Here is a 17,458-nt window from a genome sequence, read left to right as displayed (position 1 = left end):
TGAGGGACAGTGGCCAGGCCCAGAGTTCAAGCCCCATGACCGACAAAAAAAACAAACAAATAAACAGCCAACAGTACAAGTTAGGAGACTGAGAATATTGACTGTGGAGAATATATAAGATTCAGCCCCTGAGGACCTCATCTAGCTCCTTACCAGAGCTGTATAATTTTATTTGCAATGAGAGGCATTTTCTTATCTCAATTTGACCTTATGGAGAGGTGGACAGCTCCTTTTTTTTTTTTTTTTTTTTGGTCATGGGCTTGAACTCTGGGCCTGGGCACTGCCCCTGCACTCTTCAGCTCAAGGCTAGCGCTCTACCACTTGAGCCACAGCACCACTTCTGGCTTTTTCTGTGTATGTGGTGCTGAGGAATCAAATCCAGGGCCTCATACATGTGAGGCAAGCACTCTACCACTGAGCCACCTTCTCAACCCAAAATGTTTACTTTTATTTTATTTATTTGTCAGTCATGGAGCCTGAACTCTGGGCCTGGGCGCTGCCCCTTGGCTCTTCAGCTCAAGGCCAGCACTCTACCACTTGAGCCACAGTGCCACTTTTTTTTTTTTTTTTTAAGAGATCACTTTGTTAGGCAATTAGGCCAAATCCTTGGATACCACAGCCATTTCCTTTATAAATCCAATATTCTCCACCTTTAAACATTTAATATAAAGAACTTCCCCATAAGTTTCTAACTAGTCACTGCACTAAGAAAGCAAAACATTTACCAAGAGCCTCATGCAATAACTCCTAGCCTTTTTATGGAGAGAATGGAGGATTACTGAAAACTAACTTGTAGAAAGAAAATGAGTCCATCAGGATAGACATCCTAACAAATTAAACTTTGTTTGGTACTAAACTTTTTTTTTTTAATGTTGGGATCTAACTCAGGGCTTTGTGCTCAGCTTATTAGTAGCTTTGCCCAACAAGCAGCAGGATTTAGGCTTCTGATTTTAGCCACTTTCCACTCCCCAAAACACCCATTATTGGTTTATTTTTCCAGAATCAACAAAGCCAGCCAGGTGCTGGTGGCTCATGCTTGTAATCCTAGCTACTCAGAAGGCTGAGATCTAAGGATCATAGTTCCAAGCCAGCTCAAGCAAGAAAGTCCTTGAGACTCTTATCTCCAGATAACCACTAGAAAACTGGAAGTGGAGCTGTATCTCAACGCGGTAGAGGCTCTAGCCTTGAGTAAAGAAAACTCAGGGACAGTGTCCAGGCCCTGAGTTCAAAGTCTCAGGACTGGTACTATTGGCTCGTGCCTGTAATCCTAGCTAGTCAAGAGGCTGAGATCTGAGGATCATAGTTCAAAGTCAGCCTGGGCAGGAAAGTCCTGAGACTTTTATCTCCAATTAACCACCAGAAAACTGAAAGCGGCACTGTGGCTTAAGTGGTAGAGAGCTAGCCTTGAGCTGAAGAAAGAGCTCAGGGAAAGTGCCCAGGCCAAGTTCAAGACCCATGACCAACAAAAAAAGAAAAAGAAAACCAATGAACTACAAAGCAAACACAGTTAAATGTTGCAGATAATTCAGTATTTTACCTGACTGTATATTGTAGCATTCTGAAACCCAGAAGAAAAACAGATGGCAAACATTTTCTCATTTTTCACAGGAAATTTAGAATTCTTTTCTTTTTTTCTTTTCCTTTTTGCAGGTCCTGGAGCTTGAACTCAGAGCCTGGGCACTGTCTTGGCACTGTACTCTGTGCTCAAGGCTAGCGCTCTACCACTTGGGCCACAGCACCACTTCTGGCTTTTTCTGTTTATGTGGTACTGAGGAATCAAACCCAGAGCTTCATGCATGCTGGGCAAGCATTCTACTACTAAGCCACATTCCCAGCCCCAATTTTGAATTTCTTAAAAGACAAACTTAAGAATTTTGTGTTAACCCTTCAGAAGTTCTGTCACATAAATCAGTATTTTGAATTAGGTCTAGAAATCACACTGGAACTATTACATTTACAAATATTAAATTTATTATAACTAGAATTTATTGGTTCTCAGATTTGGCCACCTTATAGCTCGGTTTGAGGGGATTTCTCTTAACAGAAAAATGCATTATAATTTGGTCAAATTACACATTAAAAAAACTTTAAAAAGGAAAACAAGAAAAGCAACCCTTCAGTTTCACATAATTAAAGAACAGAAGAAAGCACGCAAAGCTACATCATAGCTAAATTTACCAAACCAACCAAAGCCGGAGGGGATTTTCTCTTCTGATTATGTCATAAAAAGGTCCACTGTCTTATATACACTTGTGTATAATGTTACATTCCAGCACTGTAAAAAGTCCCCCTTTCCCCCTCCCCCCAAAAGTTTACAGTCTAGTCTCCAAACTTGGAAAGCGGCGCCCGCTCCTGCTGCCGATGGAGTTCGTTCTCCGTCTGCAGCTGGAGGTTCTCGGCGCGCAGCCGGGCCAGCTCCAGCTCCAGCTCCCGCACGCGCGCGTCATCGCCACCCAGCCGCTTGCTTTCCAGCCGCAGCCGGTTGTTCTCGTCCTCCATGCGTGAGAGGCACTTCTCCAGCTCCAGGTACTCCTTGATGAGCTCTTGCTTGCTCATGTTCTGCAGGCTTTCCGCGTGGTACCGCTCGTAAGTCTCCGAGAAGTCCCGCTGCAGAAACTCGCTGCCGTCACCTCCCATACCATCGCTGCCCCCGTCCTCCTCGCCCGCCTCCTCCATAAAGTCCTCATCGCTGGTGTCGTCGGACTTGGCCGCAGCCCGCTTGGGATAGAGGCCGGTTTTGAGATCCGGCTCCTCTTGGTCGTGATCATCCATGAGGAACTGCGTGGTGTTGTAGGGCGCAACCGGTTGGCCCTTGGCGAACATCTCAGCTCGAATCCTCGAAGCTCGTAGGCTCTGCTTCTCGTCAAACTTTTTCTTCTCCTCCCAGGTCAGCTTGTAATATGGTTTCCAATGCCGCTTCTTCTTGGAGGGGCGTCTCCTATGTTTTTTCTTGCCCAGCTGCCTCAGCTGCTGTCCCCACGCGTCCTCGCCTTCAGCGGCGGGAGCCCCCAACTTGGTCTCGGGGTCAGGAACCGGCTGGGAGAGCGGCTCGGACGTCGGCTCCCCTCCCGGCGGCGGGGAGGCGCCGCCGGCGGACAGGTCGTCCCCATTCTGGCCTTTTTCGCCCGCGTCCAGGCAGCTAGATTCCGGACAGGCCTGGGTCTGCATGGGAGGCGGCTGGGGCTCCAGGCTCCCTTCTCCCTCCAGCCCCGGACAGCCGCCCGACAGGGGGGACGCTCTCGATTGCCACCTACCGTCCTCCTTGGGCACCCGCTCCTCCGCGCCCGGGGGGCGGTCAGGGTTCTGCTCCTCACGGACAGCAGCAGCACCTGTACAGTTGCTAGTTTGAGGCTGGTGTTGATATTCTGACAAGAGTGGCTCGGCCATGGCTAGTTAAGTCCTCCTCTTGAAGTTTGCAGTCCTTGTGGAGAAAAGAGGTTTATGTTTTAGAAAAATGCTCAGAAGTCCTCTTTAACCTGTAATTCCTCCAGTGACGACTTTGCGTCTTCCTGTCAGCAAACTCCCACTTGCAACTTAAAATCAAGTCAGCAAAGGGTTAAGCGCCTGCTGCGCGGTCAGCGAGCAGGTCCAAGGGTGCAGCGGCACCAACAGTAGTGTGAGGAGAAGGTGGGCTTCAAGCCTCCCCGCCGAGTGCCCCCACGGTCTACGAGTTGGTGGCAAGGAGATGCGGTTTAAGTCCAACGGGTTAAACTCACCCCGAAGGGGTTAAAACTACCCGATGACGCTGCCTCCGAGGGGCCGAATCCACAAAGGGTTAAATCCCCTGCCGCAGAGCCCACAAGGGGTTAAAGTCCCAGAGCCACCTCCTCCCACTTCCACGGGTGTCGCTCCAACCCGAGCTCTTAGTTCCCTAGGCCGGGCCAGAGCCTTAGCCGAGGACAGACAAACTCATCTCCCCTTTGGCTCGATGCTCTGCTCAGCTCAGTTCTCCTCCGCCTCCTCCTCTTTTCCTCCCTCCCTCCCTCCCTCCCTCCCTCCCTCCTCCCCCTTCCGACAGCTCCTCTTCCGCCTCCTCCCCCGACTTCCCCTCCCAACCTGCTTTTCCACCTGCCAACTTCCAACTGCTGCCTCCCAGTCCTCTGCACCCCTTTTATAGAGAAGCCTGTTCGCCCCGCCCATGCGCACGCGTAATAGAGTTCCCTAGGCGGGGAGCCGGGAAGCGTAGTCCTCGGCTTTCAAGCCCGCCCTCCTCGTGCGCCGTGCGACGTAGCCAATCCCTGGGCCCGAAGGGGGCGTCCCCCAGGCTGCCGCTTGCCTTAGCTTGTTCCTTGCTAGAGAAGCGTGGGTCCCCATTGGCTAAGACTTACTCGTCCCTCCAAAGAAACAAGACCAATCGAAGAGAAGATGGGGCGGGCTCTGGACCATACCATTCGGATTCAGGAATATGAGAACATTCCGTGACCGACGGGAGCCCACGCAGAATGTCTTTAAGAAAAGGTGTATTTTAAAGACTATTATCGTACCATGCCCTCGGAGGGAGGTTTTGGCGGTCACAAATATTTGTTAACAAAACTTAAAAATGGTTTATTCCCAAAAAGTAGTCCCTAAAGTGTAAAAGGATTAAAATCACATAAAGAGAGGTTGAACACGGCAGCAAAGTCCGGATTCGCAAGATTTACAGTAATAGCTTCAAGGCAGGTAGCTTGTCTCCTGAACGGACATTTGCGGAGGGATATTGTGCATATAATTCTCAAAAAACGAAGAGCGCAAGACGAAGTAAACAAATGATGAATAAAAAGTGCCGCCTTAAAGGGACAGCGTGACAGTTCGTTTCGTGAAGCCGCCACAGACTAGGCCTCGAGGGACGAGAGGGCGGGTTCGAGTCCCGGTGACGTCGGCCCCCGCCTACCCTGGGGACCCTCGGGTGAAAGTGGCTGGATCCCGGCCCCCCGCCAGGGCTTGGCGATTTCTTCCCGGTCCCTGAGGCCAGTACAGAACGGTCTACGACCAAACCTCTCCTGGGCCAGATGGAAAGCTCCATCCAGGTGGGGTTGAAGGAGTCGACCCCGGCCTCGGCTTCGGTCAAAGAAAATGGCCTCCCGAGGCCGGTTTGGTCTCTTCACTTCCGAGTCTAGGCAGAGTGCGTGCCCGCCGACGAGCGTCTTTATTGGGGAGGGGTTCAAAATGAATGAGTTTAATATGGGAGAAGGAGGGTCGTCCCCCAGGAGCCCTCCCTCCTTGGGCGCCTGGGAGGATGCAGGGCCCAAGGCTGCCCCGAGGTGGAGGCCTGGCCCCAGAATGCCTCTCAGGGTGCTAACCCAAGGTGGGGACCCCCGTTCTCCCCAGAAGCATCTTCCAGCCCTGGGACCCGAAGACCCCTCCCAAGACCTGGGCTTTAGGATTGCTGCTGCTCTTCTGTTGCACTCCTTGTATCACACATATTATTATTATTGTTGTTGTTGTTGTTATTGTTCCAACCCTGGTGTGCTGCATGATATTCCACGCCCAAAACCATTTGACCTCACCACGGCCACCAAGGCAGGCAGGGTAGGAATTATACCGTCTCCATTTTAGAAATGGGCAACCAGTGAAGACTTAAATCTCTTAAAGAGTTAAAGACTAGGAAAGGAAACAAGTGACTTGTCCAAGGTCACATGACAAGTGGTGGTTCTGACTGGAGTGCAGGGCTTTGTGACTCCTGTGCCATTTGTCTTTGTCATAAACACAAAAATGCTCTTTTTTTCCCCCCTCAACAACTCCAGATTGAGTTCTTTTTTCAATCCAACGGTTTCCATCTAATGTAGAACCAACCCCTTGCAGACGTATTTGACAGTCATTTGTTAAGAGGGCACAAAGATGAATAAAATGTCATCCTCACCTCCTGTTGTTCTTGGTCTATGTGGAGAAGCCTAACCTCGACGAGCCAAAATGACAAGTGATGAAAACCTCTACAGGAGCTTGTGAGCCAAGCCGCTGGCAGGTCAGGTTAGGAGATTACCGACAGGTGGTGTGGAGGGAGTGACTTCTTGGTCAGCTCTGAATGATAAAGAATATGGGAGCAAAGTAGCACCAAAGAAGGGTATTTTACCTTTCTGTCTTTATTTTTAAGCTCCTATATTACACAAACTAGCCTCAAACTTGTTACTACTACCTCAGCCTCAAAAAATGTTGGGATTAAAAGTATGAACAATCACTTCTAGCAGTAATTTATATTTGATTTGGTATTTTTGTTTTGCATACTAAGTTTGGATCCAGAGCCTTGTGCTTGCTAGGCAGGCACTTATCACTTGAGCCATGCCTCCATCCCCAGTATTTGTATTTGGGGAGTCATTATGTTGCCTAAGCTGGCCTTAAACTCCTGGACTTAAGTGATTCTCCTGCTTGGTCCTGTAGGTGGACTACAGACCTGCCACCTCACAGGCAAAGAGGAGCATTTTTTTTTTTGTCGGTTGTGGGGCCTGAACTCTGGGCCTGGGCGCTGTCCCTCAGCTCTTCAGCTCAAGGTGAGCACTCTACCACTTGAGCCTCAGCCCCACTTCCAACTTTTTCTGCTTATGTGGTACTGAGGAATCAAACCCAGGGCCTCATGCATGCAAGGCAAGCACTCTACCACTGAGCCACCTTCCCAGCCCAAGAGTAGCGTTTTATGAAAGGCAGACATCCCTCATGTGGGAAGTGAGGGATTGCCTAGGAATTTAGGAGTAGTCTATGGGGCAGAGGTGACTGGCAAGGGGGAAAGCAAGCAAGAATGGCCCCAGGGCATTTGGGTTTTTGGAAATGACTATCACAGCTGGTTTCCCTACACTTCTAGAAACTTAGGTCTAGCCAGGTACTGGTGGCTTTTGCCTGTAATCCTAGTTACTCAGGAGGCTGAGATCTGAGGATTGCAGTTCAAAGCCATCCCAGGCAGAAAAGTCCACACGACTCTTATCTCTAATAAATTACAAAAAAGAAAACAAAAAAGCCAGAAGTGGTTGAGGCTGTGGCTGAAGTGGTAGAGCTCTAGCTTTGAGCACAGAGAAGCTCAGGACAGCACTCAGGCCCAGAGTTCAAGTCCTAGAACAGGCCAGAAAAAGAAAAAGAGGCTGGGAATGTGGCTTAGTGGGAGATTGCTTGCCTAGCATACATGAAGCCCTGGGTTCAATTCCTCAGTACCACAGACATAGAAAAAGCTGGAAGTGGTGCTGTGGTTCAAGTGGTAGAGTGATAGCCTTGAGCAAAAGAAGCTCAGGAACAGTGCCCAGGTCTTGAATTCAAGCCCCAGGACTGGCAAGAGAAGTGTGTGGTGGGGGGGGGGGGGAGAAGAAATGTATGTCTATTTATCTGAATGAGAAATCTGCTCTTCTCTGTTTCTTTTCCATCTCTTGGGAGTGTCCAGGAGAGCAAGAACCAGAGGAAAAGATCTCTGTAGAGAACTTAACTGGAAAAGTCAAAGCCCTCCAAACTGCTACCGTATTTTCAGGCTTTAGAGGACTGGGGTCCCTCACTCCCTCCCCCTCCCAGGAGATTTGGAAGGTACATCTCTGAACCTAGCCTCAGTTTATTAGGCTAAATTGTAGGCTTTCATTTATACTATTAGGAAAGGGGTGATTGGAGTGATAGATTGTGGATTTCCAGAATTCTCTCAAACAAGATCTAGGTACCTCAATATTGGATGTGTTTGCAACCCTTTGCCAAGCACTTCATGTTTACTCTCTCCTTGTAAAATCCCCAGACCTCATCATGATGGAGGGGAATCATTCCTATTTCACAAACAAGGCAATCTTGCCTCAGAGCCTGGGCCTACTACAGCCAGCAAAAGGAAGAGCAGGCTTCAGTCTCTCCCTGCATCCTGGCACCAGTTACATTGCTCCTGCTGCCCTACCACTGACCATCACTATTGGGTTTATTCAGCCTCTCTGCTCGTGACCCTGAGCTGTGCCCTGTGGAGCTACAAATGCCTATGTAAGAGCTACCCTCTCTGCTTTGACAAAATTAAAGGTTAAGAATGGCCTAGACGCCGGGCGCTGGTGGCTCACGCCTGTAATCCTAGCTACTCAGGAGGCTGAGATCTGAGGATCGCGGTTCAAAGCCAGCCCGGGCAGGAGAGACCGTGAGACTCCTATCTCCAATGAAACCACCAGAAAACCGGAAGTGGCGCTGTAGCTCAAGTGGTAGAGCGCTCGCCTTGAGCTGAAGAGCTGAGGGACAGCGCCCAGGCCCAGAGTTCAAGCCCCAGGACAGACCAAAAAAAAAAAAAAAGAATGGCCTAGACTTCCAGCGAAGGAAATAATGGTCAAGGCTGGGGCAAACATGAAGGTCAGAGGCTGACAGAGGAACCTTCAGTCTGAGTGTCTCCCACCTGTGGCCTTCAGGATTATTCCTTCCTCACCCAGGGGCACAAAGGTCCTGGGGCCCAGGTAGCAGCTTTAGGGTAGTCAATGCTTCAGCAGCCCTTCAAGGCTTGAGACCCTGGCCAGGGGTCCAAGAGTCATGGGTTACCAGGAATGGCCAATTTGATGCCAAATACAGGCTTGTGGCTGGAGCAAGGAAGCTCCAGTAGGACGACAGGAGATCATGGGAGAGGCCAGGGTGGTTAGCCAAAGTCTGAAGGCTAAGCAGTTCATGAGGTCTTTATAGGCCATAACCACACCAACTGGGGCTCTGGATGATGCACGGCCCTGCCCTTCCAGAAAGTTCTCTGGGAGGGCCAGAGGTCATAGGAAGACAGCATCAGCTGAGGGTTCAGCAAGCACTTCTAGGATCAGGGGCTTGGTCCCCCTGTCTTATATCCAGAGATCAGAGCAGGAAGCAGCTGTCCTTCCATTCAGACTGGAACCCCAACCAATACCCCCCTCCCTCTCCAGTGTTATCCCTTCTACTCCCACCTGTAGACTTCCAGCCAGGACCAGGACCAGCCAGGAGGCCCACCCTGCACCCTGACTCCCTCCCAAACCCACTCGAGGCTGGTTTCCCTAGAGACAGGAAGTATTTCTCACAGGGAAACACAAGCAGCCTCTGGGGGGTACCACATCGCCCTGGGGAAGCCAGCAGGGCAGGTTCTCTTGCCCCATGCCCACACCCCCTACTTCCACTTCCCTCTCCTCTGTGTGGGGCACAGAAAACAGAAGATTGAAATTTTATTTTATTTGGTGAAACATTCATTTGCAAGTGAATCTTCAGTGAGGATGACCTGAGCTTGCTTGCTGTGTGTTTGTGTGTGTGTGTCTGTCTGTGTGTCTCTGTGTCTCCCAGACACAAGATACCCCAGTGTTCCCTCCTCCCAGTCCCCAGGTCTTTGCTCCCTTTCCTGCTCTGCTCAACCTTCCTGCCACCCTCCACCCTTCCAGCCAATCAGTCTTGCAGCCAGGCTCAAGTCCCAACTTGCCCTAGAGCCGAGCCTCCTCCGGGAGCAGCCAGCGGGGGTGGGAGGAGAGTTGAGTGACCCAGAGAAGGGTGAGATGGGCAGCACCACCCCGCTTATTGCCAACCCAGAAATGAGAGTCTGTGCACCATGATTGATTGTAGTCTTCCAGGGCAGCCTAGGCCTGGAGCAGGGGGAGCAGCCCTGTGAACTGCAGGGGAGAGTGGGGTCTTATGGGGTCCCTAGTAAGGAAAGGGGTGCTAAGGCAAAGGTGGATGGGAGGGGCGATTTCTAATGCTGTTCTAAACCCTAGTAAGGCTCAGGCAGAGCAGGACAGGGGCTCCTAGCCTCCTCCATTGCTGGAGACCTGGTCTTCCACAGTCACCTCTTCTGGGTCCGAAACTGTCGGAAGAGCCACTGGACAACGAAGGGCCACAGGAGCAAGAAGAACAACGTGGGAGCTGAGAGCCTGAGGGGCCAAGGCCGAGCCCGGGCTGGGGGTATCTGCTGCCAAGAGGGAGGGAGTCAGGGGCCAGCCTAGGCACAGCCCAGCCTTCTCTAGAAACCTGTTTCTGGAACTCATAAGGCTCATGTCTCTGAAGGTTGGGAAAATGAGTCTCACATGTATAGCATTAGCCTGTTGTATGTCATTTGACATGTTGGACTCCAGCTCCCTCCATCATGGTCCAAACCAAGGTTCTAGGAGAAGCTGGAGAGAGAGACTGGCTCCTGTGGGCCACAGTGCAACCATTCTGTTGTTGCAGGACCTGAGACCTGTATTATAAAGTATGTGCCCCCTATTTCAAAGGAGGACCCTAGGTACTCAGACATTCCTTTCTAAATAGGCTTTTCCTCTAGAAGCAGTTGATTCCAGGGGTGGGCAGGAAAAGTAGGGTGAAAATATGGGACTTCTTATACTAGAAAAGCAGAGTCATTTATACGAACGAATAAAGTTGCATTCTAAGGCCATAAGGACCTTGGCTTAAAAGAATCTCCATTGGCCGAAGTTGTGACAATCTGGGCACTGAAAAGAATATTTGGCCAAATGTGGCCTGTAATCCCAGCTTCTAGGAAGGTAGAGATCAGTAGGATTGCAGCTCAAGGTTAGACACAGCAAACAATTAGTGAGACCTCTCTCCCATCTCAACCAATAAGCTGGCTGTGGTGACACACGCATGTCATCCCAGATGGTATGAATAGAACTGTGGTCCAGGCTGGCACAGGCAAAAATTGGAGACCCTATCTAAAAAAAACAAAGAGGATGTGGCTCAAGTGGTAGAGTGCCTGGAGAGAGGGACTAAGTTCAAGACCCCAAGTTTAACCTGAGCACAAAAATAAAATCAACCAGGGCTGGGAAGGTGGCTCAGTGGTAGAGCACTTGCCTTGCATGCATGAGTCCCTGGGTTTGATTCCTCAGCACCACATAAGCAAAAAAGAAAAAAGCCAGAAGTGGTGCTGTGGCTCAAGTGGTAGAGTGCTAGCCTTGAGCTGAAGAGCTGAGGGACAGCGCCCAGGCCCAGAGTTCAGGCCCCATGACTGGACTCAAAAATAAAAAATAAAATCAACCATTACCAGTGATCTTAATACTGAATATAAATTCAGGAGTTCAGATTAATACTCAAGATAACTAGAGCTGGGCACCAGTGGCTCATACCTGTCATCCTAACTACTCAAGAGCTGAGAGCTGGAGGACCTCAGTTCAAAGCCAGCCTAGGCAGAAAAGTCTTTGAGACTTCATCTCCAATTAAACCAACAAAAGGCCAAACTGGAGGCATGTTTCAAGTGGTAGAGCACCAGCCCTGAGCAAGAAAGCTGAGAGCAAAGGGCCCTGAATTCAAAACTTGGCATCTGTATACACACAAAAGAAAAACAAACAAAAGCATAAAACTTGTCATCATTAAGAAAGTTTTCAAGTCAATTCCTTACTCTAAAAATAGATAATGAAGGGCTCGGCTAAAGCACTTGCCTTGTATGTGAGAGGCCCTGGGTTCAATTCCCAAGACCACATAAAACAACACAAAATGAGGCTGGGAATGTGGCTTAGTGGTAGAGTGCTTGCCTAGCATGCATGAAGCCCTGGGTTCAATTCCTCAGTACCACATAAACAGAAAAATCCAGAAGTGGTACTGTGGCTCAAGTGTAGAGTGATAGCCTTGAGTAAAAGAAGCTCAGAGACAGTGCTCAGGCCCTAAGTTCAAGCCTCAGGACTGGCAAAAACCAACAACAACAAAAACCCCCACCGTATCCTACCTATCCATTAGAAACTGTATTTGAAACTCTATGGGGAAATGTTAGCTAATAAATGTCAGAGAAACAATGGAATTAAAAAAATCATTTGTGGGCTGGAAAGGTGGCTCAGTGGTAGAGTGCTTGCCTTTCATGCATGAGGCCCTGGGTTCAATTCCTCAGCACCACATAAGCAAAAAGAAAAAAAAACCGGAAGTGGCGCTGTGACTCAAGTGGTAGAGCGCTAGCCTTGAGCTGAAGAGCTGAGGGATAGCGCACAGGCCCAGAGTTTAGGCCCCACGACCGGACACCCCCCCGCCAAAAAAAATCATTTGTTTGCAACTGCTAAATCATTATTCAAAAGTGATCAATTGTCAAATACTGAGAATCAGATGAAGTTGATTTGGACCTGATCCCTTGGCTCAGAGAACTTGACTTTACATAGGTGATATGAGACAGTTACCCCTATATTCATGCCAGCAGTCTACATTAGGACCACTAGTGGTGGGGATCCAGATAATATATGCCCCTTGTATGTAACAAGCAGAATTCTGCTGGAATCAGGCCCAAAATGTTGAAACAGATCCTAATCCACTCTATCTCACATCTAGTTCACAGGAAATACAGTGTATGCAGGAATCAGAGGTGATCAGACAGAGGTGGAACATTCTAAGAGGACCTCTGCTCAGCTTGGTCAGCAGATCAGTAGCAAAGGAAAAGACTGGTCTAGATTAAAAAACTTGACTTAGGTTGGGGTGTTAGCTTAATGGTAAAGCACTTGCCTGGTATGCTTGAGAAACTGGGCTCTATCCATAGCACTACAAAAATATGATAATAATAATCATAAGCAGCAGCCAGGTACTAGTGGCTCATGCCTGTAATCCTAGCTACTCAGGAGGCTGAGATCTGAAGATCATGGTTCAAGGCCAGCCCAAGAGGAAAGTCCATGAGACTCTTACGTCCAATTAGCCACCAGAAAACCGGAAGTGGTGCTGTGGCTCAAGTGGTAGAGCGCTTGCCTTAAGCTGAAGAGCTCAGGGTTAACGTCCAGGCCGTGTTCAAGCCCCATGACCGACCAAAAAAATAATAATGACACATAAAGACAGAAGAAGCAGTTGCAAGGTGTGGTTCCCCCACTGGACCACCAGCAGCTGGAAAATGCTGTCCAGGACAGCTGGGAAAATCTAAAGTTGGACTCAATTTTGGTGCTATTAAGGAATAGACTGTGTGGGATAAAACAGTGTAGACTTGAGCTAGGTAATAGAACATTTGTATTTTGAGAGACGTAAACCTAAGTGTTTCAGGGTGGAATATTATAAGGATTATAATTACTTGAAAAGCCTCAGCACTTCAAATTGGTAGGAGAAAAACAACACTGAAAAAGAAAAGAATATCCTGTGGGGGGAAGGGCGGCAGTGTTGAAACCTCTGTGGCTTTTAGCCATGGTGCTCAGTGGGTTAGGGTTCACCCCCAGGATCCCCCACAGAGAGCCCTCTTCTGTTCCAGCCACCCAGGCTTCTCACAAACAGATCACTCCAGGGCTGCAGGTGTGATTCAGGGAGTACAGGCTTGCCTGGTATGCACAATGATCTGAGCTCAAACATCAGTACATTTAAAAAAAAAGGAAGGAAGGAAGGAAGGAAGGAAGGAAAGAAGGTAGGAGAGAGAGAGAGGAGAGAGAGAGAGCGAAATATGCCAGAATTGTGAGAACCAGTATAGGAGGTAGGCCTCACTCAGCTCTATCACTTATGTTATTAATCCTAATAATACTAATGGACCCCATTCAAGGAGGCCTTTCTGTATACTGGGCACTATTAAAGCACCTAGCATTGTCTTAGGCCATGGCAGCCCAGTGACCTTCCCCAATCTGTGTGCCCTCAGGCAGCCTTTCAGAACCTCCGTTTCCCCATCTGCCAAGGGGAGAGGAAAGAAAAAGAAAACCTGTCATAGGGTCACTGTGCAGAACCAATAAGAATATGCAAGTAAATGTTTGGTATACAGCTGAGGCCTAACAATGACAACTGATTTTTCTTTTTTTTTTTTTGGCCAGTCTTGGGGCTTGAGCTCAGGGCCTGGGCACTGTCCCTGAGCTTCTTTTGCTCAAGGCTAGCACTCTACCACTTAAGCCACAGTGCCACTTCCAGCTTTTTCTGTTTATGTGGTACTGAGGAATCGAACTCAGGGCTTCATGCATGCTAGGTGAGCACTCGACTAAGCACTCTACCACTAAGCCACATTCCCAGCCTGACAACTGTTAATTATTCTGTAGGAGCTGGGGTGAAACAAGATGAGAGATGAAGGGGTAACTGTTTGAGGGGAGAGGGGTCAATGCTAAATCAAGGGATGGGAGTTCTGGTTGAGGGGCAACAGGGACCCCAGCCCATTGCAAAGGGCAGACACACTTCATGGCCTTTCTGCCTCGTGGGATTGGCCTCTTACTGGGGCTTCTCTTGGACAAAGAAGAGCCAGCAGGGAAGGGTCTCCTTTCTTGGCAGACTTTTCTTACTCTCCTAGAAGAAAGACCTCCTAACCTGCAGCAAAGGCCACACCATTCTCTCTACACAGCTATGGGAAGGTAGGTAAAGGTATGGGACAAGGACAAACATGGCTGGACCAGGAGTCCAGAGTAATGACCCAAAGTTTTGCCCATAATCTGGCCTCAAGTTTCAAGTGATGGTTATGTGGGGTGGGGTGGGGGAGATCTCACCTGCTTAGGGGGCCGGGGCTTGCTCTCTAGACTCTGAAGTCTCCCCTGGACATCCTGCATGCTCTCCTGCAATGCCCGAACTGTCCCCATCAGCCATTTGTCCAACTCCTGGGGCCCTAGCAGACTGCCCCTCAACATCTCTGTGGAGCATTAGAGACACAAGGAAAAGCACTCAGGAAGCAGTTCAGTTACTGGCCAGAGGGACACAAGTAAGGTAGTCTAGCACACAGCTCCATCCTTGGATGGAGTGGCTTACTCATGTCATTCTAGCTACTCAGAAAGCTGATATCTGAGGAGCACAGTTTAAAACCATCCCCAGCAGGAAAGTCCATGAGACTCTTGCCTCCAAGTAACCACAAAAAAACAAAAAACCCCAAAAAAACAAAAAAAAGCCAAGCCGGGTGCTGGTGGCTCACGCCTGTAATCCTAGCTACTCAGGAGGCTGAGATCTGAGAATCACAGTTCAAAGCCAGTCCGGGCAGGAAAGACTGTGAGACTCCTATCTCCAATAAACCACCAGAAAACCGGAAGTGGCGCTGTAGCTCAAGTGGTAGAGCGCTCGCCTTGAGCTGAAGAGCTAAGGGACAGCGCCCAGGCCCAGAGTTCAAGCCCCACGACCGACAAAAAAAAAAAAAAGCCAGAAGTGGCACCGTGGCTCAAGTAGAGTAGTAGCCTTGAAATGCTCAGGGACAGTACTCAGGCTCTGAGTTCAAGCCTCAGGAGTGGCGCGCGCGCACACACACACACACACACACACACACACACACACACACACACACACACACACACACACACACACACACACACACACACACACACACACCACAATTAGGAAACAGGAGAAGAGCTAAGGGCAGGGACTTCGCCCATTCAGTCAGGTGTCTAGCCAGATAGAGGCCACTCTCTAGTGCCTGAGATGGACTTTTACCTTTGCCTAGGAGGACAACCAAGGAAAGTCCAGGGGGTGCTAGGACCACAGGGAGGGTGAAGGGAAAGATCAACAGGAGCTCACCTTTCTCACTGGGGGATTCACTGGGGGACTCGGGACTGGTTCTGGTTTCAGGCTCTCCTCCAGCTGCTCCCCTATGCTCAGCCCAAACCTGCTGAGATGAGTCCCAGGTCCCAGGGTGGGGCTGGAGTGAGTAAGGCAGGATAGGGTAGGGTAGGGAAGGGAAGGGAAGAGAAGGGAAAGGAAGGGAAGGTGGTGGGGGTGGGTCTCACTAGCTCAGACTCCAGCTGCTCCAGGGAATCACAGAAAACCTCCAAGTCCAGGTCTCTGGGTGGCTGGGCCTCTGGGAAGAGGAGAGGAAGGGTTACTGCCAAGAGAGAGCTATTGGAGAGAGGGGAAGAGTATACAGGTGGGTGGCAACACCTGTTCAGGAGATGCTAGAACTCCTGCCAGGGCAAGAGTGAGGCTCTGCAACAGACTCCGGGCCTACTTGGCCTTGGGAGCACAGGAACTCTCAGCTTCCCTGGGGATGAGGCCTGAAGGGCACCCAGACTCCTCCCTTCCCCTCCTGGAGATGCCCCCCACCAGGCTGAGTCTCTCCTTCCTGCTCAAGCACAAACCTCCATGGGAGAATGCTGGGTCCCTGGAGTGGCATCGAGGCCCATCTTCTCTATTCTGTACCTGGTCTTTCCAGCCTGTCAAGACACATCATTCAGAGGTGGGGCAGGGAAGTGTTTGGCATCTTCAGTGAGATAAAATCCCTCATCTCCATTCACCATGGACAAGGCCTGATAATGTCCAGGGGGATTATCTGATGCCTCCTATCTCCGGCACCCCCAACATAACAGTCCTCCCAACCTAGTTCACTGGGATCTTACCTGTTTCTCTTCTCAGGAAGGTTTCTGGGGGCTTTGGCATGTCAGGGATCACCTGGTACAGGGGCTCAAAGTAAGCAAATGCATCCTCACCCACCTCACTTAGGGGCACAGTGTCAATCACCTGTGTGGGAGGAGTTAATTTTCTTATAGGGTGGAATCAGACTCTCCCATCACCCCAACCCCACCTTCTTGGGCTGGGCTTCTGCCCCATCACACATATCCACCTTGTACCCAGTCAGGATCAGGCAAGCAAGGGTGGAAGACAATGGGATGGTGGTGATTCCCAGAGGACTACCAATGAATAGGAAAAATGGAGGTCAGCACTGGAAGTCGGAGGGGCAGGCCACCTGGTTGGAAACTTAGAGACCGAGAATGGCAGCCCTCTCTCTACCTTCTGTGCCACCAGCTTCATCTCAGTGATGTAGGCAGACATGGCCTCCTCCCTGCTCATCTTGCCCAGGCTGTTCCAGGCATCCCTGGGGGATGGAGGGCAGAGGGTTGTGAGCAGGCTCGGTGAGAGCTGAAGTAGTTTGCTCAACAGATAGGATGCTCACCACTTGTATCGTCCAATGGGGTCCCAGAAACCAGGCCGGGGCACTAGGCAGGGCCCCGTGGTCGCTTGCTTGTAGTAGCTGTAGAATCTCAGCATCTCTTCATAGGAGGGGCGGTAAGAGCCTGGGCAGAGGATTGAGAAGTGGAGCACACAGCATGGCCCACCCAGCCCCAAGAAGATGGAGGTGAGGGGGAACCATTCTTGAAGAGAGCACAGATGGGGAAGTCCCACAACCCTGGCAGGGACTTGTCAGCAAGCACTGCCATGATGAAAGGGCCACTTGCTCCTCAAAGTGTGACCCCCCCCCGGCATCCTGAACCCCCAAATGCAGTCTCACCATTCTTAGGCAGGTTCTGAATGACGCTGACAGCAGCGCGGAACTGCTTGTGGCAGTCGGGCTCTTCATCCTCAGTCCCCATGCTGCTCTGGGCCTTGGAGCCCTACTTCGGAGCGACTCCAAAAACAGACCTGAGGGTTATACCCGGCGGTATGTCACCCAGAGGTGCAAAACTAAACTGTGAGATCTGGCCCCGAGGTGGCCAGAAGCTGCAGCCATGGGGACTCCTTTTCCTACCTTAAGACAGGTGAGTGGGGCCAGGGTGTCAAGGGGCAGGTAGTGAGGGTCGCAGCGCCAGACCCCGTCTCAGCTCCTGGACAGGAGAACATACAAGCGAGGCGGAGTCAGGGCGGGGCCGGCGGCTTCCCAGCGTGCCCCCCAGCACCCCGGCACTCGCCCGGACACTTACCCCGCTGCACCCATCTGGGTCCTCGCTCACCACTTATTGGTCGGTGGCTTCCGATTGACCTCAGGGTCCAGTGTGGCAGGGAAGGGAAAGCCGCA

General features: G+C 50.4%; 2 protein-coding genes across 6 annotated transcripts; both read right to left on the bottom strand.

Moving 5' to 3' along the window:
* Positions 1-1,948: 1,948 nt before the first annotated feature.
* Hexim1 (HEXIM P-TEFb complex subunit 1) lies at positions 1,949-4,121 on the bottom strand. The gene is made up of 2 exons (XM_042671188.1): positions 4,057-4,121; positions 1,949-3,421 (listed from the first exon to the last, which is right to left on the bottom strand). Exon 2 carries the CDS (start codon positions 3,385-3,387, stop codon positions 2,320-2,322), a length of 1,068 nt encoding a protein of 355 aa, XP_042527122.1. The 5' UTR covers positions 3,388-3,421; positions 4,057-4,121; the 3' UTR covers positions 1,949-2,319.
* Positions 4,122-5,615: 1,494 nt separating this feature from the next.
* On the bottom strand, positions 5,616-17,458 carry Acbd4 (acyl-CoA binding domain containing 4). 5 transcript variants are annotated; one of them, XM_042671236.1, is made up of 11 exons: positions 17,364-17,458; positions 17,192-17,267; positions 16,955-17,085; positions 16,619-16,739; positions 16,456-16,540; positions 16,065-16,185; positions 15,807-15,881; positions 15,459-15,529; positions 15,250-15,340; positions 14,238-14,377; positions 5,616-5,997 (listed from the first exon to the last, which is right to left on the bottom strand). In XM_042671236.1, the coding sequence occupies exons 3-11, from the start codon at positions 17,034-17,036 to the stop codon at positions 5,992-5,994; spliced, it is 792 nt and encodes a 263-aa protein (XP_042527170.1). In that variant the 5' UTR covers positions 17,037-17,085; positions 17,192-17,267; positions 17,364-17,458; the 3' UTR covers positions 5,616-5,991. The 5 variants fall into 5 exon arrangements, with proteins under 5 accessions (XP_042527170.1, XP_042527135.1, XP_042527160.1 ...); XM_042671201.1 differs by lacking the exon at positions 5,616-5,997 and adding an exon at positions 9,068-9,811; XM_042671226.1 differs by lacking the exon at positions 5,616-5,997 and adding an exon at positions 9,068-9,808.

Source organism: Dipodomys spectabilis, unplaced genomic scaffold (assembly GCF_019054845.1).
Source record: "Dipodomys spectabilis isolate Male_0828 unplaced genomic scaffold, ASM1905484v1 ptg000018l, whole genome shotgun sequence".
Classification (NCBI taxonomy): domain Eukaryota; kingdom Metazoa; phylum Chordata; class Mammalia; order Rodentia; family Heteromyidae; genus Dipodomys; species Dipodomys spectabilis.
The sequence above is the reverse complement of the archived record's forward strand: the minus strand, read 5'-3'. Positions and strand labels throughout refer to the sequence as shown.

Excerpts from the sequence above, each read along its gene's own strand:
- Hexim1 (XM_042671188.1), bottom strand. The coding sequence starts at position 3,387 with ATGGCCGAGCCACTCTTGTCAGAATATCAACACCAGCCTCAAACTAGC.
- Acbd4 (XM_042671201.1), bottom strand. The coding sequence starts at position 17,036 with ATGGGGACTGAGGATGAAGAGCCCGACTGCCACAAGCAGTTCCGCGCT. Across the intron at positions 16,541-16,618 it reads CCCATTGGACGATACAAGTG|GGATGCCTGGAACAGCCTGG; the intron begins GTGAGCATCCTA and ends TCCATCCCCCAG. Across the intron at positions 9,812-14,237 it reads AGCCCCGGCCCCCTAAGCAG|CAGATACCCCCAGCCCGGGC; the intron begins GTGAGATCTCCC and ends CCCTCTTGGCAG.